This window comes from Prunus persica, chromosome G1 (genome assembly GCF_000346465.2).
Source record: "Prunus persica cultivar Lovell chromosome G1, Prunus_persica_NCBIv2, whole genome shotgun sequence".
NCBI lineage: Eukaryota > Viridiplantae > Streptophyta > Magnoliopsida > Rosales > Rosaceae > Prunus > Prunus persica.
In genome coordinates, this window is record NC_034009.1 from 36327814 (window position 1) to 36354171 (window position 26358).

The 26358-nt window shown below is 36.7% G+C and overlaps 6 protein-coding genes and 1 non-coding gene across 12 annotated transcripts; 2 read left to right on the plus strand and 5 right to left on the minus strand.

Moving 5' to 3' along the window:
• LOC18793667 (kinesin-like protein KIN-7N) lies at window positions 658-6250 on the minus strand. 2 transcript variants are annotated; one of them, XM_007225220.2, is made up of 18 exons: window positions 6009-6250; window positions 5817-5906; window positions 5600-5718; window positions 5411-5524; window positions 5253-5334; window positions 5078-5145; window positions 4928-4990; window positions 4647-4789; window positions 4463-4565; window positions 4281-4361; window positions 3812-3880; window positions 3677-3736; window positions 3410-3562; window positions 2987-3280; window positions 2472-2555; window positions 2204-2362; window positions 1884-2123; window positions 658-1214 (listed from the first exon to the last, which is right to left on the minus strand). In XM_007225220.2, the coding sequence occupies exons 1-18, from the start codon at window positions 6154-6156 to the stop codon at window positions 777-779; spliced, it is 2508 nt and encodes an 835-aa protein (XP_007225282.1). In that variant the 5' UTR covers window positions 6157-6250; the 3' UTR covers window positions 658-776. The 2 variants fall into 2 exon arrangements, with proteins under 2 accessions (XP_007225282.1, XP_020411901.1); XM_020556312.1 differs by having other exon boundaries at window positions 1851-2123.
• On the minus strand, window positions 9977-10764 carry LOC18791681 (basic leucine zipper 4). The gene has a single exon (XM_007224370.2). The coding sequence runs from the start codon at window positions 10743-10745 to the stop codon at window positions 10284-10286; it is 462 nt and encodes a 153-aa protein (XP_007224432.2). The 5' UTR covers window positions 10746-10764; the 3' UTR covers window positions 9977-10283.
• LOC18790841 (uncharacterized protein KIAA0930 homolog) lies at window positions 12229-16188 on the minus strand. Its single transcript, XM_007223250.2, has 12 exons — window positions 15958-16188; window positions 15686-15875; window positions 15518-15586; window positions 15321-15427; window positions 14835-14895; window positions 14632-14691; window positions 14466-14540; window positions 14162-14314; window positions 13979-14033; window positions 13616-13732; window positions 12911-13140; window positions 12229-12542 (listed from the first exon to the last, which is right to left on the minus strand). Exons 1-12 carry the CDS (start codon window positions 15987-15989, stop codon window positions 12519-12521), a joined length of 1173 nt encoding a protein of 390 aa, XP_007223312.2. The 5' UTR covers window positions 15990-16188; the 3' UTR covers window positions 12229-12518.
• TRNAD-GUC lies at window positions 16259-16330 on the plus strand. The gene has a single exon. It is a non-coding gene; the product is annotated as a tRNA-Asp (tRNA).
• LOC18789958 (phytosulfokines 3) lies at window positions 19864-20415 on the plus strand. The gene is made up of 2 exons (XM_007224813.2): window positions 19864-20023; window positions 20107-20415. Exons 1-2 carry the CDS (start codon window positions 19907-19909, stop codon window positions 20242-20244), a joined length of 255 nt encoding a protein of 84 aa, XP_007224875.1. The 5' UTR covers window positions 19864-19906; the 3' UTR covers window positions 20245-20415.
• Window positions 22203-24835, minus strand: LOC18791280 (protein PHLOEM PROTEIN 2-LIKE A10). Of its 5 annotated transcripts, XR_002272955.1 has the most exons (4): window positions 23169-24835; window positions 22796-22894; window positions 22620-22698; window positions 22203-22506 (listed from the first exon to the last, which is right to left on the minus strand). XR_002272955.1 is itself a non-coding variant. In XM_020570489.1 (2 exons), exon 1 carries the CDS (start codon window positions 24468-24470, stop codon window positions 23214-23216), a length of 1257 nt encoding a protein of 418 aa, XP_020426078.1. In that variant the 5' UTR covers window positions 24471-24835; the 3' UTR covers window positions 22203-22894; window positions 23169-23213. The 5 variants fall into 5 exon arrangements, 2 of the variants coding, with proteins under 2 accessions (XP_020426078.1, XP_020426083.1); XR_002272957.1 differs by having other exon boundaries at window positions 22203-22643; XR_002272950.1 differs by having other exon boundaries at window positions 22203-22698.
• On the minus strand, window positions 25243-26003 carry LOC109946842 (cysteine-rich and transmembrane domain-containing protein A-like). The gene is made up of 3 exons (XM_020555859.1): window positions 25887-26003; window positions 25469-25631; window positions 25243-25378 (listed from the first exon to the last, which is right to left on the minus strand). Exons 1-3 carry the CDS (start codon window positions 25942-25944, stop codon window positions 25333-25335), a joined length of 267 nt encoding a protein of 88 aa, XP_020411448.1. The 5' UTR covers window positions 25945-26003; the 3' UTR covers window positions 25243-25332.

Sequence of the window (26358 nt, forward strand, 5' to 3'; positions counted from 1 at the left end):
ACGTGTCACATATGTAATGTCAATGGGACCAAAAATGTCCCCAAAATTACACATGATATAATAACGTAACCCTAATCTGATTAGTCTTCTGGTTCCATGATTTACGCTAAAATCACGGATTGGGAATTTGTTGCACCTAACAGTAACGGGACATCCTCAAATATTAAATGTTGTGACAGATTTCCTTTCCAGGAAAATATAGATGATGGATTCTTTTATATTTATTTTTGTTTCTTGTGGGGCTTTAGAGTGTGGATTTCTCCATCGTGATGCGATGGTTTATGGGCCTCAATTTCCACCAAAATCTGATCTTACAATAAAAATCGCTAATCAACTCAAGAAAAGAAAAGCATTAATTTCCTTCACTTTCTTTCTGAGGGTAACACCTTTCGCGTGTTTCAGGCCACCATGTTATGTGATGTAATTTTTAATAGCCCTAGGGCATTTTTGTTTTGCTTTTCGATCAGGGAAGAGGGAAAAGTAAGATGAAATTCTTGGAACCCCATAACATTTTTGGTTTGCCTTATATCAGAAAGATGAAATTTTTTAGGTGAGTGTGATGTTAAAGTACTCTCTATCACTTGAGTTACAAGTCCCGTACAAAAATGCTACAACATTAGGGACAGAAGGAAAATTGGAAAAATATGTCAACTGATCGAAAAAAATCTACCAATCGAGAGTTTTTCATTTCATAAATACATAATAACAAGCATTCAAAAGAGTCATTCTGAACATACAAGATAACAAACATTACAGCCTACACTTATTTGATATCTTTAACATCCAACAGATTTGGGCACTGAAGCTGGATTTTTGGCTCTCAAACTCTCAATTTTAGACTTAAATTCACTGTGGAAAGACATGAGCAATGTCTTCCTACAGCCAAAAGCGACACTAAACTCTTTAATTTTCTCTTCAAGATCTTTCCTTCTGAGTACCTCATTATTCAGATCCTTGAGAACATTTTCCTTTTGGTCAGTAGCCAGAGCAAGTGTTTGAGATGATTCAGAGACCATTTTGTGCAAAGAATCTCTTTCTTCTTTCAAAAGCTGAAACTCAGCTTCCAAGGCATCATATCTTTGTTTTGATTTCTCCAGAAGCTGGTTGTTGGAATCTAATTCTTCCTCCAGGCCATGGTATCTTTCCTTGATAGTGATGAGTTCATTGCTTAGTTTTTCCTTCCAACATGCATTTTCTCCTCCGGTTGCACATTCCTTTATCACAAAAACTAAATCTTAAAGACAAAACAAAACCAGCCTCAATTGCTCTCTTTTTCCCCCACAATCTCCCAACTAAATTTGGTCGTTTCATAATTTCCGGAGGATCAGCTAACTTAAAAGGCCGGACCAGAAATACCAAGATAAATGGAATCATTTGCACATCATTAGAAAAAAAATTTGATTTACATGCTTCTGCAGATATACGAAAAGCACAGGACAAACAAGAAATTTAATCTGCTGAAAGTACAAGTAAATTGCAAGGAAGAAAACTCTGGAAATAACATATTTATGGAACATAATAAGTAATGATAACAGCTTCAATCATTCCTATTGTATGTTTACTATGTGCATGACAACATTTTGACTCTTCTTTTAGTTACACTGGAAGAAATGAAACCCTCGATCTATCCTAATCCTAACATATTTTCTCACCTCCTCCCAGCTTGAGCTAGCCCCAAGGGTTTGCAAAAATTTGACTAGAATATTTTTTTTTAAAGAACTGTTGTTTAGTGTAACTGATACTTACGTATCAAAATTATTTAAAAACATATAGGATATCCTTAACAACAGGGAAGAGAATAAAATCATAACTAATGGATAATATCTTGATAATTGTGACCAGGCAGCTACCTTGTGTTCACAGCTGCATAGTGAAGTCCTTACTTGTTCATTTTCAATGCTTGGTTTTTCTGATGATACCAATAATTTAATTGTGCTGTTCAACCTCTCAGAGAGCACTTCTCGCTGTTCTTGGATCAGAGAACTAGTCTCGGAAAATGATCTTTGGCCTTCACCAAATGCCACTGAGAAATGGGTTTCTAGAGTCGTAAAAAGGCTTGTGCCAATTTCACTTATGCTTGAGACCAATTTTGCCGCAGAAGTTTTCTCATCGGATATAAAGCTCTGTCCAGATAACCCGTGTTAGTACATTGTATAGCACCAAATCAAGGTTGGGAGAGCCCAACATGAAAAACCACTATTACCTGAGTCTTTGATAAAACATCGACATAAATATCTTTGCAAGTTGCCGCACATTCAGAAAGCCTTTGAGGGATTTCTCGAATTAGCTGTGCTTCATTTTGCAGTTCAGATATCTCTGAAACTAATCGATCATTCAATACGACTTGTTCGGCATGTTTGCTCTACACATATAAGCATCAATACGGAAATCCATGAATGTGGGCAGGAGTATAATTCATTTTTAGATTCTACTGTATCAAAGAACAAGTAAAATTTATGAGATAAACTAACCATAAGATCATCTCTCTCTTCAATGGCAAGTTCTAGTTGTCTCTTCAAATTCTGGACCTCCTGCTTGTAATTCTCCTTTGAACCCTGAAAAAATTTGATGAGACAAATGAAAACAACTCTTAAAAATCATGTCCCAAATTTTTTGGAAATCTTACAAAATGGTGAGAGCGTTACTGCAGTAGTCCATTAGTCATATCATATATCACAGGAAAGTTAGTTGCATCTAAATTTTAAGATGTGCTGTAAATGAGATATAAGCTGCGAATGCAGTTCCAACAACTTAAAAGATACTGGCAAGTTGCAAAAGAAAATACCAATCTCTAACTTAACTTACACAACCATGACAAACTTAATCACAATTTAAACACAGTGAAAATACATCAAGCGAACAAGCAAAATGCAACACGATAAAATAGGATGAGGATCATTGCTTCTCCCTTTCCTTCGATGTAACAAACAGAAAAATAATGAAAATTTCAGGAGAGTGAAGAAAAGTGGATTAAAATTAGACTCACAGCAGTTCCATCACTTGGCGGAAAGGATTGAACTGTTCTTGAAGGAGTCATTTGAAGGGAATCAAGGTCAGCTACGAAACCTTTGTTCATTTTAAACCACATGTCTTCATCAACCACGTTGCTAAAAGAATCTGGAAGAGGGCTAAAACCGGGCACTGGTGAATAATTTGATCGCTTGACAACAAAGGAATGGGGAACTGCCTTCAAAGAAGGGGTCCTAAAGAGATCTCCTTGAGATTTACTATAGCTGTCATCACCGTCGTCCTTAAGGCTTTGTTTACCAGAATCTTGTGCCTATAAACAGATTTAACAGTATCAGAACATCAAAGAAATAACCTGAAGACCCTAAAACAACATAAAACATGAAACTTAGAATAGATATGGCTCAAAATTTGTACATATAACAAGGCATACAGGTTATACCTGACTAGAACTTCTGTCGAGGTCTGAAGTAGTAGAAAGACTACCGAGATTGTCAATTTGGATCTGCTGATCCCTGATGCATTGTTCGCGTTGTTTATGTGATTTCCTCTGCTCTTCCAGTTCCATTTCCAGCTTCTCCCGCTCTAGTTCATACTGAACAATGGAAAGTTAGCAGCTAAGTGCAAAAAACAAAGAACGTACACAAGTTATACTTGATGATGAAGATGATACTCTATATTCCGCAAATTGGGGGGAAAAACAACATACCTGAAGCAAGTCGTTTCGCAATTTTAATACCTCTTGCTCCAGCACCCCGGCATGGGATCCCTGATTTTCAACAAAAGAAAGTTATGTTAGCTTGTGCCTTAATTTTTGTGTAAAATGACATGTGATGATTCCTACCTGAAGTTTCTTACGAAGCTCTTCTATCTCTTGTTTTTGCCGCTTCAGTAAGGCTGCGTCTGTCAAAATCTGTGAAAGATTCAACCGTTATTAAACTCCACTGTTAAGTTAAACGGAGAGGAATAGATAAACAGACTGAAAAGATACAGAAGCTTTATAAAAACTAATAAAACAGAAAAAGGATGGTTTACAAGTTCAAAAAGTGGTTGAGGCAAGTTATGGATTGAAACCACGTTCCAACAACTTTTGAACTTTTAAGAATTCATTCCCATGAAACACCACTTTCTTCATACCCAAAAATTTATATAATACTCGAACTTTCCTACTGTAATGAACCAAAAAACAAAAGAAAAGACGAATGTGCAGCAGTAACAAAGTCATCAACATCCTAATTAGAAGTTTCTGAAGATGTTATAATCCCAAGCTAGCACAACATAGTGTCAAATATAATACACAAGAAGATACAAACCTCATTTACTTGAGCACAATTAGTGATGCGCTTAGCTCTGCTAGCAAATTGAAGGGTTCCCTTTGTTTCCTCAATGTGTACCTAAATGCATCCATAATTTTTATTATAATTATAAACCATACAGTTGGCGTATGATGCTAAAATAAATAAATATAATACCATAGGAGCAAATGATATGCTACCTCTTCTGGTGCTATAGTACATATAATTGAAGTTTTGGCATTGCCACCAAGGGCAGGTTGAAGTATACGGGTAAGCTTACTATCGCGATAAGGAATATGACCCCTGCATAAAAGTTATCATTAGAAAGAAAAAAAAATGTTTTACATTCAGCTAGAATTTATTTACTAAAAGAGAAACAAATACCTGTTTTTTGCACCATCACTAAGTTTGTTAATTACATTACCAAGAATCATCAAACTCTTGTTTATGTACTTTCCTTCTTTAAGACGTACTCCGCCAGCTCCAGTTTTAGCAATCCGTTCAGACCCGGCTAAATCTACCAAATTCTGCATGCACGAATTAAAATTTAAAGACAAATAATCACAGAATCAGAAAGTAAATAATTCAGATATATTAAAACATGAGAGAACAAATATCTGGAACAGTTTGTCAACATAGACACAGAATGGCAGAAGAATACGCACCAAGACAGACACACGAATTGCATCAATACTTGAACTAGTGTCCTTTGCGTTGCTTTCAATTACCTAAACTCACAAGACATATACCACTAATTAGGAGTAAATCCAATACATAATTGGAGCTCTATATAACAAAATATAATATGGACATACCATTCTGAATATAGTGTGAGATCTACTACTCCGAGCATTCATATTTGTTTCTCCAAAGTGCCTATTAACTGCAAGAAACATTTCACCACACACATATTAAGAACGAATATTCAAGTAAGAGCGCATACAAAAACATAAAACCCTGTTACTCAAGTTTTGGTTACAAAGTGCAAACCTTCTCCAGACTCAATGAGCTTTAAAACCTGTTCAGCATTACTGACAATTTCCTCCCTGAGGCCAGCAACAAATATACCACGCTGAACACGAGAAAATCAGTCATTCCAATTCACTTAAAGAAGCTATCTAAAATTGTCAAAAGGGTCAGTAACCAACCTCCAAACTCTCATGAATCTGCAATTTCTGGTTCTCTACTGCAAAAAGGTCGTTAATTTCCTCGTTATAGATTTCCATATAGGAAACTCGAATCAGAAACTCGCGGTGCGAAATCTGAGAATGCAAAGTGGCATCAGAGTCAATACAGTAAGCATCAAAATTCAAAACGAAAATTATAAAGCTCATTACCATCTGGATTCTGTCAAATACATCTCTAACTGCTCGATGAATGATTCCTGGATCTTTTTCAGAACCATTCATGGTGAAGGTCTTGCCACTGCTGGTCTGCCCATACGCGAATGCAGTTCCTGAAAATTTTACACATCAAAATATCAAATTAAATACAAATTCCATCAAATCAATTAATTTAAAACGGAACTGAAACTTTGAAATTTTTCTCAAATACCATTGAATCCTTCGACTGCAGCATGAATAATGTCCTTGGTAAGAAGCTCGTAAACCCTAGAATTCTTACAGCCTTCATCGAACACATGATCTATAACAAAAAAATCACATTTCTTACAAGTAAATCTCTTGGAAACAAAAACAAATACGAATACTGAAATAAATGTACAAGTGTGAATGTATAGGTCCTTACCAAAAGCGTAAGAGACTCCGGATATGGGGGTGCCATGAGGCTTGTGAAGAGAGATGCGGTTGTCGTCGACCTTCCAGAAAGTTCCTCCATTGGAGATATCTTGAGATACAGGAGGTCTCACTCGAACCGCTACGCAGATCTTCTCCATTGAAACCTTTACTGAGTCTCTGGTTTACTACGGCTGCTTAAACTTTCTCACCGATTCAAACCGCAGGCGGGATAACACTCGAACAAGTTATGATTTGAATTTGTTCGCTTTACGAAAATGTCCTTCTCTTTGTTTGTTATGATATTTTCAGTCCAGATTCGAACGGTTCAGGGTAACGGCCCAAAAATTTTAAATTTGAATTTTAGCGCGTCGGCCCTGAAAATTTGGGTGCCAAATCCAGGAGAGACGTAAACAAATGGGCTCAATCTGTGGAAGCCCAAATAGGGATCTCTTTGTTCGCCAATGGGCCTATCTCCCAGATTTTGAACTAGTGCAGTACGGCCCAAATTTGTGGGGTCCATCTCTAGAGTCCTATTATGGTGAGGAATTTAGATGAGATCTTATCTCTTAACTGTTGAATCAAACTAACCAATTTGATCTAACATCACTATAGAATTCATGTCCATTTTTATTAAAGAAAAATCTGAAGTCAAACGGTTGGATTATGTCATTCATTTAACAGCTCTCACAGAAGAGCGGGACCCTCTATATTTGGGTCGCACTCAGAATGGTCGAAAGAATGGTAAGTGATGGTACAAACAGTGACACTCCAGTTTTAATTAGAGATAATCTCGAGCAAGCCGCAGTAAGGTGATTTTGGAAGCCACTAGAAATATGAGAGTGTAAGATTGACTGCGAAAGATGGGAAGAAAGAAGGGAGAAGGAAAGTGACTGTGAGATTGGAAAAAACTAATGACATGACATATACCTGCCCTAACTTTGTTACCCTGTTCTTTTTCGGGTGATGATTCTCTTGATGATCCAACTTGACCCACAAATCCAAAATCCAAAATCCAAGCCATGCATGAACATAGGAAGACGAAGAAGTCAAAAAGAAATTTACTTTTACCAACTTTTTTTTACTTTATCAGTACTTTTGTTTAAATTATTACCAACAATTTAAGCACGTGGTAACATATTTGATCTAGAAAGTGTGCCTTTCTTTGACACGTGGGTTAGTTGTGATGAACTTGCAAATGAAGAAACTGTCGAGAAAGAGACCTAATGGATGAATGAATGAAAGTTTGCTCCTTGTTTTCATAGAAACAGTTTCTTCTAGCATGGTCAAGAGTTTGGAGGATTAGGTCACGGAACGGAAGTTGTGTTTAATGGAGTAAATTAATGCATGAATGAATGATAGTTTTCTCCTTTTTCTTTTCTATATTAGTTATTAGAGGTTGAATTAATATTGAAATGGGTCTTGGCCTGTAAGTCTTTTTTCTTTTGCTTTACTATTTTGATCCTTTTAATTATATATCGCTTTGGCGATTTGATGGGGGCTACAAATCCAAGAATCAAATCCATTCCTTGCATCTGGATTGAAAATGCCCCATCCATAATCCATAATCCATTCCACGACAAGATTAATTGTCTAATTGTATTGTAAGGTGGAAGTATAAGTTATATAGTCAATGCACCTTTTCTTTGTCCAATATCCACTAAGCACGGCCAAGAATAACTCTTCAAAAAACATTAAACATATAAATACAATTAAGGCTACATAATTAAGAGGTTGAAAGCCCAGTCGGGTATAGCTTTAGTCGGTGGAGCTCTTCCACCTCCACTCATGTGGATAGAAGTTCGCAATTCACATGCACTCAATGAATATATATATATATATATTTTTTGAGAGAATAGCAATAGGATTTTATTGATAGGAAAACATAACTAGTACAAAAACCGGGCAATGTCGTCAAGGATTAGGCAAGTTTCTCTACACATATGGACTCGGTCGTCGGTCTAACTAAGTAGCCTTACCGGCTCAACTGCAAGCAGGAGCAAGAACCTAACCACATGTAGAGTATCCCCCTGGTCCCCCAAGGATCATACCTGTAAAAACTACTTATTACAATCCTCAAATAAAGCATCAACTAGAAAGTTTGGAGATTCCTCGAACCAAGAGATGGGTGTTCCAAGGTGTAAAGCAAAGCAAGTAATGCGGTGAGCAGCCTCATTTGTAGTCCGGCGGACAAGGGCGAAGCCTTCTCCAATGATTTGTAACAACAAAAACTTAGAGTCCTCTAAGATAGGACCAATAAAGGATCTATCCAAAGATGAGCATCCAAGTATAAAAAATATAAAAAAGAGGTTGAAAATTATTAGTTACTACTTTTGGTTGTTTACCATTTGGTCATCGTTCTCCAAATTAATTCAACCCAACCAATTAAAAATAGCGTCAATGGATGGATATGTATGTTAGCTTGTGCTAAGGATGAATTGAGAATCTTCCATTATAAAATGTTGGGTTGCTTTTTCTTTGAATGGACATGTCAAAAGTTGAAGCCTATTAAACCGAAACATATGCATGCTACCATACACAAATTATCTTAATTAGATGTGGTGGTTGGTTCTAATACCAATTGTAATGGTTGAATATGAACCAAGCATTACTTCTGAAAAAGCTCCAGCTAGCTGTAAAGGAGAAGATCAAAGATTAATTTTCATATATATATATATATATATAGCCTTTAATTCCAGTCTCTTAATTATATCCTTACAATTCAGGGTTAATATTTTCCCCTAATCTAATAAAAAAGAAACATAAATAGTTTTTGTTTATGTGCTTGATTGATGATGATGACAATACAAATTTAATATGTGCTTGATTGATGATGACAATACAAATTTAATTATCTGGTCTTGATTTGTTGCTTTAATTTCTTTCCTTTTTTTTTCTATCACTCTATCTGGTAAGTCCATGTGTCGCATGTTGCCTAATCTAGATGCCAACTTTTGTTGTTTCGTCTCTCTCGTACAGTTTTTAGGTAAACATAAGATGGCTTTGTCTGGGTAGTGGAAGGAAGGTAATGCTGCGCACATGTGATGCAAAATACCAATTAAAAAAGTTATGGGTATGTATAAATCGCATGATAATTAATCTAAATTCATATCTAATCACACTTAAGTACTAACCCTTTTCATGTTAAATATATCTAAACTAAATTCAAGAAATAAGATACAATGGTATCAGCTTTTTCAGTGTTTGCACTGAATCATATGACAGATTCAATATTTGAATATGCATATGCAAATACTTTGGTTTAGGAACAAGTTTCAATAATTGTGAACATCGATGTATATTGTGTATTAAGATTTGTACGAACTCATGAACTATTACTAGGAATATTGATATTGTTTCTAATTTAAAAAGTCTCAATGTTATTAGTAGTGGAACTATTCATTATATGAGGTATTTAATTTCTTTTAAGTTTTCGATATGGGACTTTAATATTCTTCAACAAAATTTGTGATATTACCTTATGCAGTAAATTCATAGGTGTATACCCTTACACACCCTTAACAATTGCGTGAGACTAGGGATAAACACAGTCCGATTTGGTTCGTTTTACACCCAAAATGTAAACATAAAACGGAAACGCCCATGTTAATTACGTTAGTTTATATTTGTATATATCACACAAAGTAGAAACACACGAATCGTTTAGGTAAAGGCTATAGCCATATGTATTAGCATGAATTTTTTAGGTGTTGGTCATTTGTGGGTCCAACGTATTCTTAGGTGTTGGTCTTTTTCAAATTTGCGCATATTATATATATATATATATATATATATATATGTTACGGAATTGTAGCTAGCAAGCATCAATTTTCATGCAACATACAGAAAATTATATTATTTTGGAGAAAAAAAGAAACATGCAAAACCAAAAAGCTACAAACTGACTCTCGAATCTTTACATAAGAGTACAGACCAACAACGTGAAACAAACATTCCTTTTCGTGAGCGCAGCGCAGATAATGGAAAAAGGTAAAACAAGAGCCTCCACTTTCATTATAATCCTCCAAAATATTTACATATGCATGCATGGCGATATGTAGCTAGCTAAATGCCTAGCCCAAATCCCCACCAAATTTTCGACCTGAACTAGCAAATAAGAAGAAGAAAAAAAACCCATCATTTTCAGGCAGCCAAATGTACCCCGACCAGACCAACCATATGCTACGTACTCTTTAATCTTGCTCTAATTAATCACCAGTTAATTAGAGCTTATTAATATAAATGATGATGATGATCATTTTGTTAATTACTCTTGGGATTTTATATATTATTGTGACTGCATCTGCATGGCAACAAAATTCCAGTGTAAATCCGAAAGTCTGGCCCTTAGGGCTAGGGACTCGGACGTCAACCGGTCATTTTCTCTCCATGTTACGTGACACTTTTGGGCAACCACGCCCAACCTGTTCTTCAGCTCCCGGTTCTGTACTTTCAACCAGTTCACATCGTTGGTCAGGTCCTCTACTTGCCTCTTCTTTCTCCATCTGGACCGCCGGGCTGACTCACGGTTCGACTTCTTGCGCCTAAGCTTTTTCTCGTCCACCGAGTAAACTGCTCGGTTCGAATCCTCTGAACCGGAGTTTGGAGAGGCTGAGTTTCCCTCTTGGAGCAGGGACAGCAGTTCCTGGATTTCGGCTGTTGTGAGTCCGGTTTCTTGAACCGGGCACTCAAACCGGTTAAAGTGGACCGGTTCGTGGTTGAAGAGCATGGTTGAGGAACTCATGATCATTTGAGTGTAGCGTAGGGAGGAAAGGAGGAGAAAAGGGAAGGAACGAAGTGGAGGGGCTGAGTATTTATCGTTGTAGGGGAGGGACATGTGGGATCCACCACAAGCAAAAGTTTTTGGATTAGCGAGGGCATTATTGTCCATGAAAAGTATAAATTAACAAAAAACAGCGTCTTTAATTGATTAACTTTTATTTAATTATTTGTTGTTTTAAGAATAATATTTTGGGGTTGGTGTAGTGCCATTACGTGCACAACTTTTGTGTAAAGGTGGTGGAATGGAGTGTGGTGGGGTGTGAAGTTTGGACTGCTTTGCTGAGACTGAGAGAGATGGTGGGCTCCAACATACAAGATCAGCTTTAGCTTAACCACGAAGAATCAAACAAAAATGAATAAACAAACAGCTAATTATCTGAAACTGAATGCTTAGCCGACAGGTTGCGCCGATGTCGTATGGAATACGCAGGCGACAAAGGTGGTGGTGGGTTAATTAAATTATAAACATTCCTACGTGTTATGTTATTAAACCGTGAATTTAAGAGAGGTTAAATTTACAGTGTAATGTATATCAGTACGTGTTAAGTTTACACAGTGTATATATACTTTATGGGATGAGACTTCAAATTTAAATTTTATGGACGATAGTTGTTTAATAAAAGAAAGGAAGTGTATGTATAATCCCAACTTATTCTATTGTGAGAATCATCAGTACGCTTTTGTATTATACTTCAGTTGTCACATGATTCTTTTGTTCCTAGAACATGGCGTTTTGGATAAAATATTCAGACGCAAATAGATTTTGTGAAAGGAATATTTCAGAGCAGTTTTCTTAGTTAGCATTCTTGGACGTTTTCTTAGTTGGCCGTTTTCGATGGGGTTTGGCTTTCATCAGTAAATACAGAGCAAATTATAAGTGGAGGCTAACATGCACACGTTCTCTTCTGCGTTTGAAGCCTTAACCTGCATATTTATATGAATTAATGCCAACCGATGAGGCTTGTCTTGCCTCCCTTTCAGTGTGCCCCAAATCCAAAGTAGGCTTCATGTGCTGCACAGATTTAAAAATTTCTCCGCTTTGTCTTCGTCTTCTTTCGATTGCTAAACCTACAACAGGCCAGCATGAGAGCCATGTTTCATTGGATTCAACATTACAAACATCAACATGGCCTAAAGTAACCAGATAGAGGGAGCTAAAGTCTAAAGAGATGAAAACAATAGTATATTTGTCGCTTTGTGCGACGTCGTTTTGATCTGGTTGATATTCAAGAGGCTACATGGTTGAACATCCCTCTGTCTGAAACTGGCCTAAAAGAATCGAACCCTAAAAGCTACAAAAGTCGAGATCCCTATGTAATCAAAAGCATACGAGGAGGACTAGGTCATGATTGCAAATAAAACTAGGGCATATAAGAATTATAGCCATTCAATAACATATATACTATAGACAAAGTGCTTCCACTCCCCAATATATATAATATAGAGCCAAATGTTCACTGAACCTGGAAAGGAAAAGTATATTGATCATGAAGATGTTGCTGAGTTTTGTAAACAGAAACAAAAAAGAGAGAAAAAAATAGTGTTGTACAATACATTTAATTACAAACGGCTCTAGGCCAGCACCGTATGCGCATACGGAGAGCAAGAGGTCTCCATATACAAGTGGATTACAATCTTTACAATGATCACAGGACATCTCTGTTCGTCTCACGTTTGCCTCTTGCAGGTGCATACTCATTTATGATATTCATCACCAGTGAGAAGTACATAAGATGCATGCTTACAAGTTTACTGGAGGAGTACCCTGAGTTTCACAAATGAGGACTAAATTTAGTGCTCTTCAAAGCATGGAAAGAGTGATATTTTTTATTTTATAAATTATTATTTATTTATTGCTGCCTGTTATGGCAGTATCTGGAAAGTTCCGGTTATCAGCTAAGTTAATAACACCTCAAGTAATCCCACAAAATAATACAAAGTCGAACAACAGATTTTCAACCTTGCTTGTGCTCTTATTTTATTTAAGAAAATGGAGGAAAGAGCAACTCTGAAGCGCCAATCAGAGACTTGTAGGTAACGAAGTGCCGAGAGCAGGAGCAATTTTAACACAAATTACGATTACCCAAAAGTATATCTGTTTCATTCATTAGCAGCTGGGAACAACAACCTCACCTTAAAGAGAAGATCATATGCAATGTGTTCCCAGGGTAATGTAATGGACATTAAGCAGCATTTGAGAGGTACCATCTCATCATCAAAACTATGGCTAGAAGCAGCAGCTGCATAGGCATTCTTTGCAGCAACAGATGCAACAGAAGCCGCTTTACGAACAATGGAGCCAATTCCAAATCCTTGCTTGGATATAACAGGTGAAAAAGGACCTAGATCTTGTTGGCTTTGATCTGATAACGCAACATCTACTTTCAGTACATGCACCAATGCTCACATCATACAATCAATTATTTGATAAAACTCGTAACTTTGTCACAGAGCAAGTAGGAAACATAAAACCAGATGTATTTTGCATGAAAAACAAATTGCAATATGTGCCAAACTAATAATATTAATTTCCTCCTAAAACAGACAAGAAAATTGACTCAGCAACTAATCCTAATTTGTCAGGTATAATATAATTTTCATTCAGACCTATAAAACCTCTATCTACTTAGAAAGTGCTAGTAACGTCATAATCAATCTCCACCTGAGCTATTTACAAAAACAGTAAACATCCAACCGAAAAATGTCAACAAAGTTTTTTATATTTTATTTTTCCAGAAAGGAACATTTTACAGTTACATTTCCTCTAGAACATAAAGAACAAGAAATGGAGTAGAAAACTTTCTTCCATCAGTCAATTATAGAGAAAAGATCCCTTACCTGCAACACCGGAAACAGCTACTTCAACTTCACCACGTCCTCCAGGACCTTTCATGTAAAGTCTGTCTTGTTTGCCAGGGGAATGACCAAGAAGGTTCCCAAATCGAGACTTGCCAGCTGTAAGAGAGAGACAGAGATGTGTGAATAAAGCAATATTCTGACATCCCATACCCTGGGAGACTGTAGAAAGTTAAATAAATGATGTTTGAAAACCTATTTAATGTATTCTTCAAACTATATAGTTTGTGTGGAACTCCAATCTTAATGGACTAATATGAATCAAACTGCTCTATAAATGAAAGTAAACAAAGAATTAGGTTTAAGTGAAACAACAGAAATTGAGTGATCTGTAGGAAAACGTACCATCATATGCATCTCGAACCATTTGATAGCTGACAAATCCTGAAAAAAGAGTCAGCTGCAATCACGATACCAGCAAATCAGAATGTATATAGAGTAGTCCTTGAAGTAAGAGCGTGTGAGGGGATTGCACCTATCTCATATCTAATGGTAATTCTGGCATGTGAACAGAGATTTAAAGGAAACCTTAGTATTTTTTGTCTTTGAAGAATTAGTCTCGACCCTCAAAGAGGAACTATCACTGGAACTGCAACCATCTTCTTCCTTTACCCTGGGAAATGCTGCCCCATCATGTGCATTGAGAATTACACAATAGCAATGGTCCGTTTCAGTCAAGACCTGAAAAACCAAGAAATACAATCATTTCTTGCAGCATTATAAATTGTAGACATGTTAGAATGCAAGCAACTGAAAGAGTTACATGCAAGGGTGTTTAAAACTCTGGCAGATATAAGATTTAGAAACGTGAAAGCTACAATAGGCCCTTTACCACAGCATCAAAAGTGGAGTCGAAGTCATCGATTGCGAAACAAATATCTGGATAAGCAGGTGTTGTCTCCACTTCCTAGATAAATGTTAGCGACAGAGTCAGAATGAAGTGGAATAAAAAGAATGATTCCGTGATATCAGGATTATCAGAAAATACCTAAACTAACCTTTCTTGAGTCCAATTGAAAATTGACACGGCTTGGAGATGCATAAACAGTCTTTACGACCTGCAGAGATGCCACATGTTATATGGAAAACTTAGACTGTTATGCAATATGCAAACTTTTTTGCAAATTTTGCACTAATAAGATACCGTAAAAGGAAGATTACTAAGACATACTTAGATACAGCAATCTTAGGCAGTGCATACCTTATATATTGGAGATAATGGTGTACCCTGCTCAGCTTGATGATTCCGAAGGTCCTGATGACTGAAAATCAACACTTATTTTAACTTCTACCATTGCAAAGCTCTGGTGAAAAAGAAAAGCACATAAGAATATTCCACTACAAGTTCTACGAAATACATCTAACTAAAGCCATTGGTTACTTTTTCTAAAATTTTGGGATAAATAAACTGGAGCAAAGAAAAGTTTTAGTCCAGAGAGACTACACTCAGTGACTGAAAGTAACAAGAAAACTCTATGAGCAACATACTCAAATTTCTCAGTCAGGGTTGTGTTTCCAAAAGTGCGGTTGATCGTCATTTTAATGAACAAACACAGTTCACATATGCAGATTACCGCTAGACAAGATAAGAGTACACAGACATATACTCAATAAGAGAATGTTCTGTCTTGGGCGTGGAATTTACAAGAACAAAACAAACTGGACACAAATGAAAAGGAGAATCTACCTGCAAATAGCCACTGTGACAGTAAATGAAGTGTGAGCAATCAAGTTCAAGTAATACGAACGCCTCCAATCCACCTCCACATTATTTTCACCGATCAAATTATCCAACTGTTTGATAAAAGTAAGTACCAGTTATCTCCCATTAACAAGCTCATGACTTTTAACAAAATTCAAAGCGGTTCTGAAACTGGGTTTTACCTTAGGTGCCCACCTGCGTACAAAGTAAGGAGAAACACTTTCGTCACTGGAACCATGCCCATAAGAGCTCTGCCCACAATGCAACAATTCAATCAATGAAGCTAAAACTAAAAAAGGAACTTAAATGGCAATGTAATTAAGCAAAAATTGAAAAAATTAAAATGGTACCAATTTTCTGACAAAGAACACGAGATCATCGTCCTGGCGTCCCCTGGAGTCCTTGCCACGAATGAAATACAAATCCAATACATCATGCCAAAATTTGTGGTCCATTTCGACATCGGAAACATCGTCCGCGTCAACTACGGTTTTCCCTAACAAGCTCGAATGCTTCTTCACCATGCTCAACAATTCGAATCTACGAAACAAAGAGGGAGCTTATGAAATCTAAAATTCCCGAGAAGCAAACAGAAAACAACAAAAATCAAAGACGCGCGTACCTGGAGGGGGTTTCTTCTCCATCGCGGAGCATTTCGATTTGATTTGTGAGTTTTTGCTTCTCTCTCTCTGTAACCAATAATATGAGTAGGAGAATAGCAGCTAGAGGCAGCTAGGAGGTAGCAAAGTGTGGTTGGTTATGGTGACGAGCTATGATGACTTCACTCCGTGATCTGCCGCTCTGTAGTTGTGTTCTACCTGACAGAGAGTCACAGGGATGACTTGCGTCACTTTGGACTTTGGCGTAGTTATACGTTTACATAATTATATATATTTTCATTAATATGAAATAATATCAACAAGGTCGTTGTAGTATAGTGGTAAGTATTCCCGCCTGTCACGCGGGTGACCCGGGTTCGATCCCCGGCAACGGCGCTTATTTTTTTGGTTCCCTTTTTTTGGGGCCAAAACACCTTTGGACCATAACCAGTTGGGCTAGAAATTTCAATCCATGTTGATGAACTCATCTACACGCTTTCCTTTTTATTTCAAATCCAAGTTCTTGTCTTTTTTCTTTGGGTCGAAAAACTTGGCCTAGTTCTTTCTCTCTTTTTCATTTTGCCCAATGTTTTATATTGGAGTAAAGTAGACAGTAAAATATCCATATTGTTCTTCTTGCTGTGTTTATTTACTGCTCAATAACGTAAAACTTTTTTTGCCTTGAACCCCACAAAACCTTCCGTACATGTTCAAATTGAGTGCTCAGTTTTTTTTTGACTGGAAAGTGTCACCGTGTTGGAAGCACTTTTATATGGAAAAAGTTGAAGCAAACCAACTCATGAGCATGCGCAGCCGAAATTCACTTTGGTTTTATGCTAACTTGAAGATTTTGATGGGAAATATAGATAAGATTTTATTGAGAGTGCATAAGAATATCAGGTTTGAATAAAAAGAAAGCATAACTTCTCTCTCTTTCTTTTTCTTTTTTTATAGCTCTAGTGCTTAAATGGTGGCGCCTACCAAAAAAAAAAGAGTATAATGGGATTTTTTTTGCCAAAGTTAGGGAAGAAAATAAGAAAAAGCTCACACACACGGATATTATGAGAGTTTAAACCCAGAAGCACTTGGGACTGAGCCAATCCAACTAAAACTCCATTAGTAAGAAGAGTGGTTAATAATGATGCTGTTAGACGTGACCCTTCACCATAAAAAAGAAATTGGGTCATTGTCTTCGCTTAATTCTCTTTGTTTGCTTGCATTACACTTGTTAAAGGCAGACAGATAAATAAAGGTCTTGTTTGCTTTGGATTCTTTGGGTTTTGATTGTACGTGATTAAGGGGAAAAGAGAAAACAAAAAAGTAAAAGAAACTTTGGGCAATGAAGCAACATGATGATGATAAATGAAATGAAATGACAGCATGATTCAAAATCATGGAGAAAAAAAAAAGATTTGAATATGTTTAAAGTGCCTTTCGCTGCTGGATTTGCTTTTTTTTTTTTTTGCTCCATTTCTTTCTGCTATGAAATTTAAATAATAATAGGGAAATTATCAACATTATTACAGTAAATTAAAATAATACTTTCAAGGTTGCTAAACAAAAGAAGAACAGAGTTGCAAATAAAAATATATGCAGATTCAAATATATTAATTTCATGTTCATATCACATATTCAAAGGCAGTAATTTAATTAACATAAGTCCTCTTTGATGTTCATAATTATATTCCAACCCTTCCAAAAACCATAACCAACAAACGTTCACAATTGCAAGAGAAGCCAGCCCCCATATTTGATGCCACTTACCAAAAAAGTGAAGAGAAGAGATTTGATTGACTTGTTACACATAATTTAACACAACTTTGGTGCTCAATCGGTTAGCATGGTCCTCCAGCAATACCTTTCTTCCCTTTGCCTGTTCTCCTCCGGCTGGTGGTCGCCTCAGCCTCATATCGAAGATTCCCGTCGTTAAAAATCAATGGCAAGTCGTTGCAGTCATCGCCGTCATCTTGCGTGGCGATACGGATGCAAGAGCACCTCTCTAAGGATGCAAAGAAACAAGTTGTGACACTGTTAATGAGCCACATAGCCACCCCATCAACCTTGCCACAACCGTGCGATGAGCCGTTGCTCGACAAGGGCCGGGACTTGGGGTGGACTGAAGTAGTAGTTGACCGGAGATTGAAGAAGTTGGAGGAGGAGGTGGTGGTGGCCATGAAATTTTGGAGATGGAATTAGGTTGGGGTAGCTAGCCGCATAGTGAGAGAGGGGGTTGAGAAAACTATAGGCTATAAGCATTTCTTAAGGGGGCCTCATATAAGGCTTGTGAATGATTATAAGTTGAAATTCCAATAGATGCCCTTAACAGTTTGCAGAATTACAAATATCTATTGCTTTAGGCTAGATAATTTTATGTGACATTTGTAAATATTTATTCGCATTGCTGTCGTTTATGGATGGTTGGGCAGCCTACGACACCTTGCTAAAATACAAAAATACAGACCTAACAGGAAAAAAGAATTGAATCATATGCTGTTTCTAACTTTCTATGAATATACTCATACCAAGCATTATGATGTTATCCTTCCTTCGTTATCAAGTTAAATCAAAAAAAAGAAAAAATAGTTACAAGTTAAGTGGATACCGTAAGTACCATAAATGAATTATTCTTAATTGCACATCGCAAGTCCAAATAGAGTTACAGAGATTAGTTATCGATATAATGAGAAAATATCGACAACATGTGATGATGATATCGATATAATAAGACTATTTGAAAGCATATCCCTTCTTATTTTCTTTTTCTTTTTTCAGGAGAACCCTAATTTTGTTATTCTCCACTGCATAATTGCTCAGTGTCTGTGTGTGGAGGGTGAACTTGTAAATTGCACTTGAGAATTTTTGTGAAACTAGCATAGAGCTGTAGGTAGGGGCATCTCACTTCTCCACTATGCTTAAAAAAAGGAAGCATGTTTATGTAAATTAATCATGAACACAATGGATATGAAGGAGGAAGCTGCGAATATATTAAAGAACGGATGAAGATAATGATGAGACTCAAAGGTAATGAGAGTGAGTTCCATCATATCCATGACCTCAGAGAGAGAGAGAGAGAGAGAGAGAGAGAGAGAGAGAGAACCAGACCCTAAAAAAAGTCAACTTCAGAGAGTGTGTGTTGTGTAGGTATGGGACTATGTGTCCCTGCGCGCATGCGGAAGAGAAATGTGATTGACAGAAAATGTTTCCTTGAAGATTGACTGACCCAAAAACAGTGCATGCCAAAAGACTGATTTCAAAGTTGAAAGACAGAGCACTTTCCTGTTTGGAGGCCCAATTCCAAATACCAATGCTCTTGGATTTTGTTAGAATTTAGGCCCAATTGTAAGAGGGCCACGTTGCTTTGCTTGGCAAATGATATTTCCATTGACATGATCCTATCTGCAGACTGCAATCAGTGTTTTGATACTTTCTGCAATCGCGGAATTACCATTTTTGTTTTGTTCTTGGAGTTTAGTCAATTTGGGAAAAATAACTAACACACCGTGTCACCGTAGTAGACTGTAGATGGATGGATATAAGCCAACCCACCGTCACTTTGTCTCACATCCACCTTTCAAATGAATATTGTTTGTATTATAATTAAACCCTCTCTTTGATATGTGATTAATGTGGCCTCAGAAAACGCGTATTGCATAAGCAAATATCTTTCTTCTTCACTCTGATTTGATGTGTTTTTTTTGGACAAATGAATCTGTTTCTAGATCATTTTCATAAATGCTTTTCTTTGGTTACAATATTCTTATAAATTTTGTTTTCTTTTCTGTTACCATAGTTAAAGATGAAGATTAACAGAGAGAGATTTTGGTGTAGATTCTGGTAGAGCCAATAGTGCCAATTGGCTCTGCTCCAATCATCTAAACCCGTCAACGAGTCACCATCCAATTGGACATGCAAAACCCACTATAAATTCTCCAAACACAGAGTCAAAATTACAACACAAGAAAGAAAAGAAAAATGGCTAAGCTTATCACCACACTTTTCACCATAGCTCTCCTCCTGAGCTTTCAACTCAGCCTTGCTGCTCGTCCAGACCCTGCTTTCACCAACGCCGCCCTGAAAACCCAACAACAAGTATGGTGTTTTAATCTACTTTTCTGTCATTAATTCTTCTTTTTTTCTTTCTGATAATCAAATTTTTTTATGAATATGTTCAGGACAAAGAAGCAGAGGCCATTGCTGTTGAGGATGGTGGGGAGATCAGCTGCGCAGGGTTAGAGATGGAGGAGTGCCTCATGAGAAGGACTCTTGCGGCTCATGTGGATTATATTTACACACAAAAGCACAAACCATGAACTTCTCTGTATCTCTGTTGTGTAACCAATCAATTATGTCTATTTTTTTCTTTTCTAATGGTGAAAGGCCATGCAATAAGACATCTGTTGTTACAAATACATCATGTTGATGACAATTAATAAGAAAAAATAATACGTTCTCTGTGTTATTTTTGCCATGGGAACTTCAGATCAGACTGGTTTCTCCCCACAGTTCAATCTTTTTGCAGATTTTCCCAAATTCAGGAAATTCTCTTTCTTTATATCCCAAGGAAAAAAAATTGGGATCTATGATAAAACTCTGGTTCCCCTTTTAAAAATATATATATTTTTTTTTTTTTTATAGAATCGATTTTCTACTTTAATCTAATCTAACTACGGGGAGGGGGATTCAAATTTGGATGTAGAGTGAGGAGCACGTCCACTATAACCAACTTGCCTAAGCCTACACATGGTTTCCTTTTTTAGTTATGTGCTTTGAGCAAAACGACATTGGTTTCCATTTTGCTAGTAAAGGTTAAATACACGACAAGTCATGAGCTTCCATTTTGCTGGTACAAAATTTACACTGAAAAGTCGAGCACTGCGGACTTTGGTGCTTGGTTTCTTTATCTTAGCAATGTTGGGGGATCGGAATTAAGAAATTACTAACTCCTCATTTTAGTTAATAAACCAAATTTGTTTTAAGAGTTTAAATTAAATCTGGATGTAATATGTAATTTTCGATCAAATGAAATAAATTGCTAGCCATTGTTTTATCACATTTTTTTTTGAGTGATGCTAAACGAACCTTAAAATTAACTGAGTACCTTACTCCTAAACTATTTATTGAATTACTAATTTACCTTAATATAAAATGATCAAAAAGAATATATATTGAATTGTGAATCAAATTTAATTTTAATAAGTACACCCTACTCATCATATTCAACCCTAATTCAAAACTCTACCCCAAATGAAAGATTTCATAATGAAAACAAATACACAATATTGTATCTTTATTCTTCTATGTCATGTATGGTCAGCATGCATAGTTCATCAACAAATGCAGTCAATTCCCACAAAGTAGTAAAAGAATATTAGGCAAGGAGATAAGTTCTCAGAAATTTCAAATCTTATTACAATCAGAAGGAGAAAATCGCACAATAGTATTTGCATACACTGTTCAAAGAACCTTTTAAGCTATTGAGCAACTTGTATTTTTCACTTTCCTATTACCCATTAGCTATATATATATAGTGCCTTTATAGTTTATTTATAAATTCACAGCATAAAATTCCAAAAAATTATCGACCGTTCACCAACCACTACTGAGTGTTCATTGGTATTTACTGGTGTCATCATCAACCTAATATTTAAATTAATAAATGGGTTTTGTACTGTTTGATGTGTATCAAAGATATTTTTAGTAGTTAAATAGAATGTACTTAGTTAATTTTATATTTTAATTTAAATATTAGAATATACTTAAATCATAAAATACACTTAGTTAATTTTAAATTTCGTTTAGCAACAATCTTTTCTTTTGTACATAACATAAAGTAACTAAGAGAGTTGCATGGAAAATGAGGCTGATAGGAAATGTTTCAATGAATCCACTAGGAAGTTACCAAAAAGCTCAAGTGCAAATAAGATTGCAGCCTGGTGGAGAGGGAGTAGATGTCACTAAAACACCGTTCATATGTGGTCAACGATGGTCAACGAAAGCATGATGAAAATGTGGTAAACAATGCATATTAGCTGAGCACGAAAAGCAGAGTGTCAAACACGGCTGTGATATAATAAAATAAAAAGTCTAAATGGGTTTTGCTGGCTGCCTTGAGAAAATCCCAGGATAAACTAATGCATTTTGAACCACCACCATTGACATACTGATGCCATCTGGTGCTGTGCAAGCATCTGATCTGATCTCACAAAGAAGAAAATTCATAACCCACAATCCTGTGATCACAGATTCAAAATCCCAAAAGCCATAAAGATGATTGGAAAATGACCTAATTAAGCACAAGGAGAATTTGATGGAGTTTTACAAATATGTTAGCTTTACAACCATTTCTGAACGGCCATTTACTCAAAAGGGAATTTCTTTTGAACTATTTCCACTTCTCTCTGGATGTTTGAAACAGAGTACGAGTTGTCCAGACCTGCTTGAAGCAGAAACTCTAACATATACAAAATATAATGGTTTGATAAAAGGGGTCAAAGGAACTCAAACGTCAGTCACCTCAAATAAAGGGAACAGAGGCCACCACTAGCACCAAGCTTTTGTAATGGCAGGATGTCCTGAATGTGGCAATTTGATCCATTTATCAATGAATTCAATTGGCTGTTACAATCCAATTCCACTTCCCATTTATAAAGTATCTCAGATGACCTTAATGGAAAAGAATCATTACTTGTTTCAAAAATTACATTCTTCCCTGCAACAGCATTGATCACTGCTTCAATCATCCATTTCCTACACAAATCTTATTTCTACCAGAGACACTAAATCAGGTATAGTTCCAGAGTAATCACATTTCCTAATGTTTCTAGTCAACAAGCAGAATATTATAAGGGATTGAATTCTTACTTATCCATGTGAAGGGGGAATGGCATGGATATATATGGTGACACCTTGGAGTCTTGGACCACCAACTCTCTCCATTTCCAGATTTAAACATATGAACAGCTAGCACAATGTAATGAATTTTTTTAGTACAGAGCAATTATAAGTAATTAACAGAATGTGACAGATAATATGCATTCCAGCAACATTCAGACATGTATGTATAGATGCATTTACTCAAGGAGGTTAAAATGAAAAATTAAAGGACAAAAAGGTAATAAATTTTCCTGAAACTCAAATCATGCATCCCCATGAAGTCATAAACCCCTTTTTATCCCATGTCAATTAACAGACAGATATACAATACATACATAACCTTCCCCAAGGGGAGCCATACCTCCCTGATAGGAGCTTGTTACAAGGGAGAGATAAAGCCACCAAATTAAGCAGTGAAGAGAACTCTAGTACCACTCAGGATATATAAATGCAAAACAAGACATATGGTAACTATAACGGACGACTTTCCACTGAAGTATCTGATGACTTGCAATCCCCTGTCTTCAACCTCCCCATGAAGTACATTAACACTTCTTTTCAAGCCATCTAACACCGTCCACAACATAAATTCAACAAGAGAACGTACTGTCTCAAATGTCACCCTCCCTGTCACATCAAGAACAAACTTCCTATTGCTTGGCACTGCCAATGTAGATGAAACCTTGCCGACCCACCCACTACTCTGAATAACATCCAATGAAGTTCCCTCCTTCGGCTGCCCTGCAGATACTTCTTGCTCCAAGCACTGGTCTGTAGTTCCACTTAGACCTTCATTCTGATCAACAATGGAGAAAGAACACGAATTCGAGCTTGAACTCGTCAAAACTTGGTGAGAAGTTCTGACGACCGTTTCCACAGCACCATTACAAAGAGAAACCAGAACGTCCCTTACTTTGTTTTGATGCTTGGAATTGGTCAGTCCATCAAACATTTCATCAATGAAATTGATATCCTTCGTTTTGTCAAGATACACTGCAACTGCAGTGCTTACGAAAACCTGTATGCAATTTGCCATGAGCTCCTTACTTCTATCACTGCAAACCACGTTAACCCATCTAGGCACATCCGATAAACTTGACCTGGACGAACTGGAATTATCGACTGATTGATCATTGGAGTAAAAACCCCGAATCAAGTTCCTCGCAAAGCTCCCAACCACAACAGAAACGAACCCTGTCCCGGCTGTAGAGAAAACCTTCTCCAAAACCCTATCGGAAAAGCTCGAATTCCCCAAACCCGTCTCTGATTCACTCTGATTTTCCATCTCCAATTTACACCCTCGAACAATCCCAACCGTCATAGCCTCTGTAAGCTTACTCAGCGACCCAGAGAACTCCTCCGACCTCGCAATTTTGGAAATTTGCACTAAACTCTGGGGCATTTCGTCTGAATCAGAACGTAGAAACTCCTTCAAGTCCTTGGAGACAATGCCGATGGTCTCAGCCGAATCAGAGACCATCTCGGCCACAGAAATTAAGGCTCCTAAGAGCTTCACGAACCTCTTTCTCTTCTTGACCACAGAGGGCAAGTTATAAACCCTATAAGCACCATAACCGGACACGCCAAGAGCTGCAAGTGCGAAAAGCCATCTCTTTCTCCGCCGAGAGAAATTCAAGCCTTTCGTGACGAGCCCAACTTCCATTTGAGCCCAAACACAGAGGAAAGCCTAAAAGCTTGGGCTTTTGAAGGTGATCTTGGGAAATCAACTGACAATAATTGACGAAATGGGGTGTCGATGTGGTCCAATGGATTGGGGACTAAATATCGATTCTTGGATCGATAAATTCTAGGGTTTCTGGGGTTTGAAATCGCAATAAATACAAAGATCAGATATTGATTGAAGAAATTAAAACCAGAGCTCGATGAGAAGACGAACCATTGTGACTTACATGATCGATTTGTGCGTGTGAGAGAGAGAGCGAGGAGACGGCGGACGTTCCAGTCTCGCAGAAGAGAGAGCTGGACGCCCCTGCCATAAATATTTATTTTATTTTATTAATTAAATGGCCTCGTTCGCTGATTGGATAGAATGACCGCGACGATAAATAACTGAAAAAACCGCATTGACCAGGAACATCTTGTATTTTGTTTTAAATGACGAAGGATTTTTATTTTCTTTTAAATCTAGCACACTTGTTGAAATTTTATGTCCCCAAATATTTTCTTAAATTCACCAAAAATAATAATTCTTAAAATCTTCAAGAAAAATAATATAAAAATATCCAGCCCTTTTTCTTCTTTTTTTTTGGGTTGAAAATGAAATTTTCCATTTCGGTTTATTGCAAAATGAAATTTTTATGGCTCAAAAGCATATTTCGTTTTCAACCGTGTGATCATGATCTGGAGGGCGTCAGTGATCCAAAAGTTTTACCACTTAGATTGATTGCCAAGAAATTCCAAAACAAGTTACGATATGGTCTCATGAAACTTCATATGGTTATTTCATTTCAATGACAGCAAACACTACAAGATCAAATTCAAATGTATGAAATGAAGCACCCTTTTCAGAAGCAAATCTCCAAACAGCAGCAGCAACAAAGACCAGCCAAACTGCAAACATAAAAAGTACATAAATTTAAGCAACATGAACCAACTGCAGATTAAACAATTTGAGAGAGAAACAGAGATATAGCTAATTACCATCCTTGCAAGCAACCATTATTGGATTTAGATTTAGATTGTGTTTCTGTTGGTGGTGGTGGTGGTGGTGGTGATGGAGGAGGTTGATAAATTACTTGAGGCGGCGGAGGAGGCTGAGGATAGCCTTGTGCTGTATATCCAGGTGGAGGATAACCACCATAACCTACAACAAGTACAACCCATTTGATTGATCCAGAAATTATAACAAAATTATATAAAAAAAACATCCACAAAACAAGGATAGCAAATATATATAAAAATTCAAAATATACACTTTTATGACTATTCAAATAAAATTATAAACCCATTGTTTGTCTCCAAACAAGTATGAAAAATCTAACTGATCACTCCAACTAAGTTGTAAATATTTGACAAATCCTTCATTAGAAAGAGACTATATATACACGGTACACGGTACCTTGAGGAGGGGGAGCAATGACTGGGGCTGGCTGAGGATTGGAATTATAGTAACTCATCTTTTCCACTTGAGTTTTTAACCTTCTTTTCTTTTTTCTAAAAGCAAGAGTAACACCAAGAGGGCAGATAGATATAGAACCTAATATGGAGATGAGATGCACATATATATATGGATTTCATGCCTTCACTCATGCAATGTAATAATGAACACACGGTATTTACCTTAATTGTTTTAGAGGATTGGGATTGTTTTCTTCATATGATTTCAATTAAAAAGCGTGGCCATTTATTATAGAATTGGATTCTCCTCTCTTAATCCTCTCTCAATGTTCCCAATTTTAGAGTTTCACATTTACAAGACTAGAATTGTGGAATCACAATGCATGACACAAAAAATGAGAACTAAAAATTCGATTAGTAACACAAACACCCAAATGAAGCTTGCTAACAAAACAATCAAGCCCTTGACATCG

Coding starts and splice junctions, on each gene's coding strand:
- LOC109946842 (XM_020555859.1), bottom strand. CDS start 25,944: ATGAGTTACTATAATTCCAATCCTCAGCCAGCCCCAGTCATTGCTCCC. Junction 25,632..25,886: donor CATTGCTCCCCCTCCTCAAG/GTACCGTGTACC, acceptor TACTTGTTGTAG/GTTATGGTGGTTATCCTCCA. Junction 25,379..25,468: donor AATGGTTGCTTGCAAGGATG/GTAATTAGCTAT, acceptor TTATGTTTGCAG/TTTGGCTGGTCTTTGTTGCT.
- LOC18789958 (XM_007224813.2), top strand. CDS start 19,907: ATGGCTAAGCTTATCACCACACTTTTCACCATAGCTCTCCTCCTGAGC. Junction 20,024..20,106: donor CCCTGAAAACCCAACAACAA/GTATGGTGTTTT, acceptor GAATATGTTCAG/GACAAAGAAGCAGAGGCCAT.
- LOC18791681 (XM_007224370.2), bottom strand. CDS start 10,745: ATGATCATGAGTTCCTCAACCATGCTCTTCAACCACGAACCGGTCCAC.
- LOC18793667 (XM_020556312.1), bottom strand. CDS start 6,156: ATGGAGAAGATCTGCGTAGCGGTTCGAGTGAGACCTCCTGTATCTCAA. Junction 4,566..4,646: donor AGTGATGGTGCAAAAAACAG/GTATTTGTTTCT, acceptor ACTTTTATGCAG/GGGTCATATTCCTTATCGCG. Junction 3,563..3,676: donor TGCGAAACGACTTGCTTCAG/GTATGTTGTTTT, acceptor TCCATTGTTCAG/TATGAACTAGAGCGGGAGAA.
- LOC18791280 (XM_020570489.1), bottom strand. CDS start 24,470: ATGGAAGTTGGGCTCGTCACGAAAGGCTTGAATTTCTCTCGGCGGAGA.
- LOC18790841 (XM_007223250.2), bottom strand. CDS start 15,989: ATGCTCCGCGATGGAGAAGAAACCCCCTCCAG. Junction 14,692..14,834: donor CATTATCTCCAATATATAAG/GTATGCACTGCC, acceptor GCATCTCTGCAG/GTCGTAAAGACTGTTTATGC. Junction 14,315..14,465: donor ACTCCACTTTTGATGCTGTG/GTAAAGGGCCTA, acceptor TTGGTTTTTCAG/GTCTTGACTGAAACGGACCA.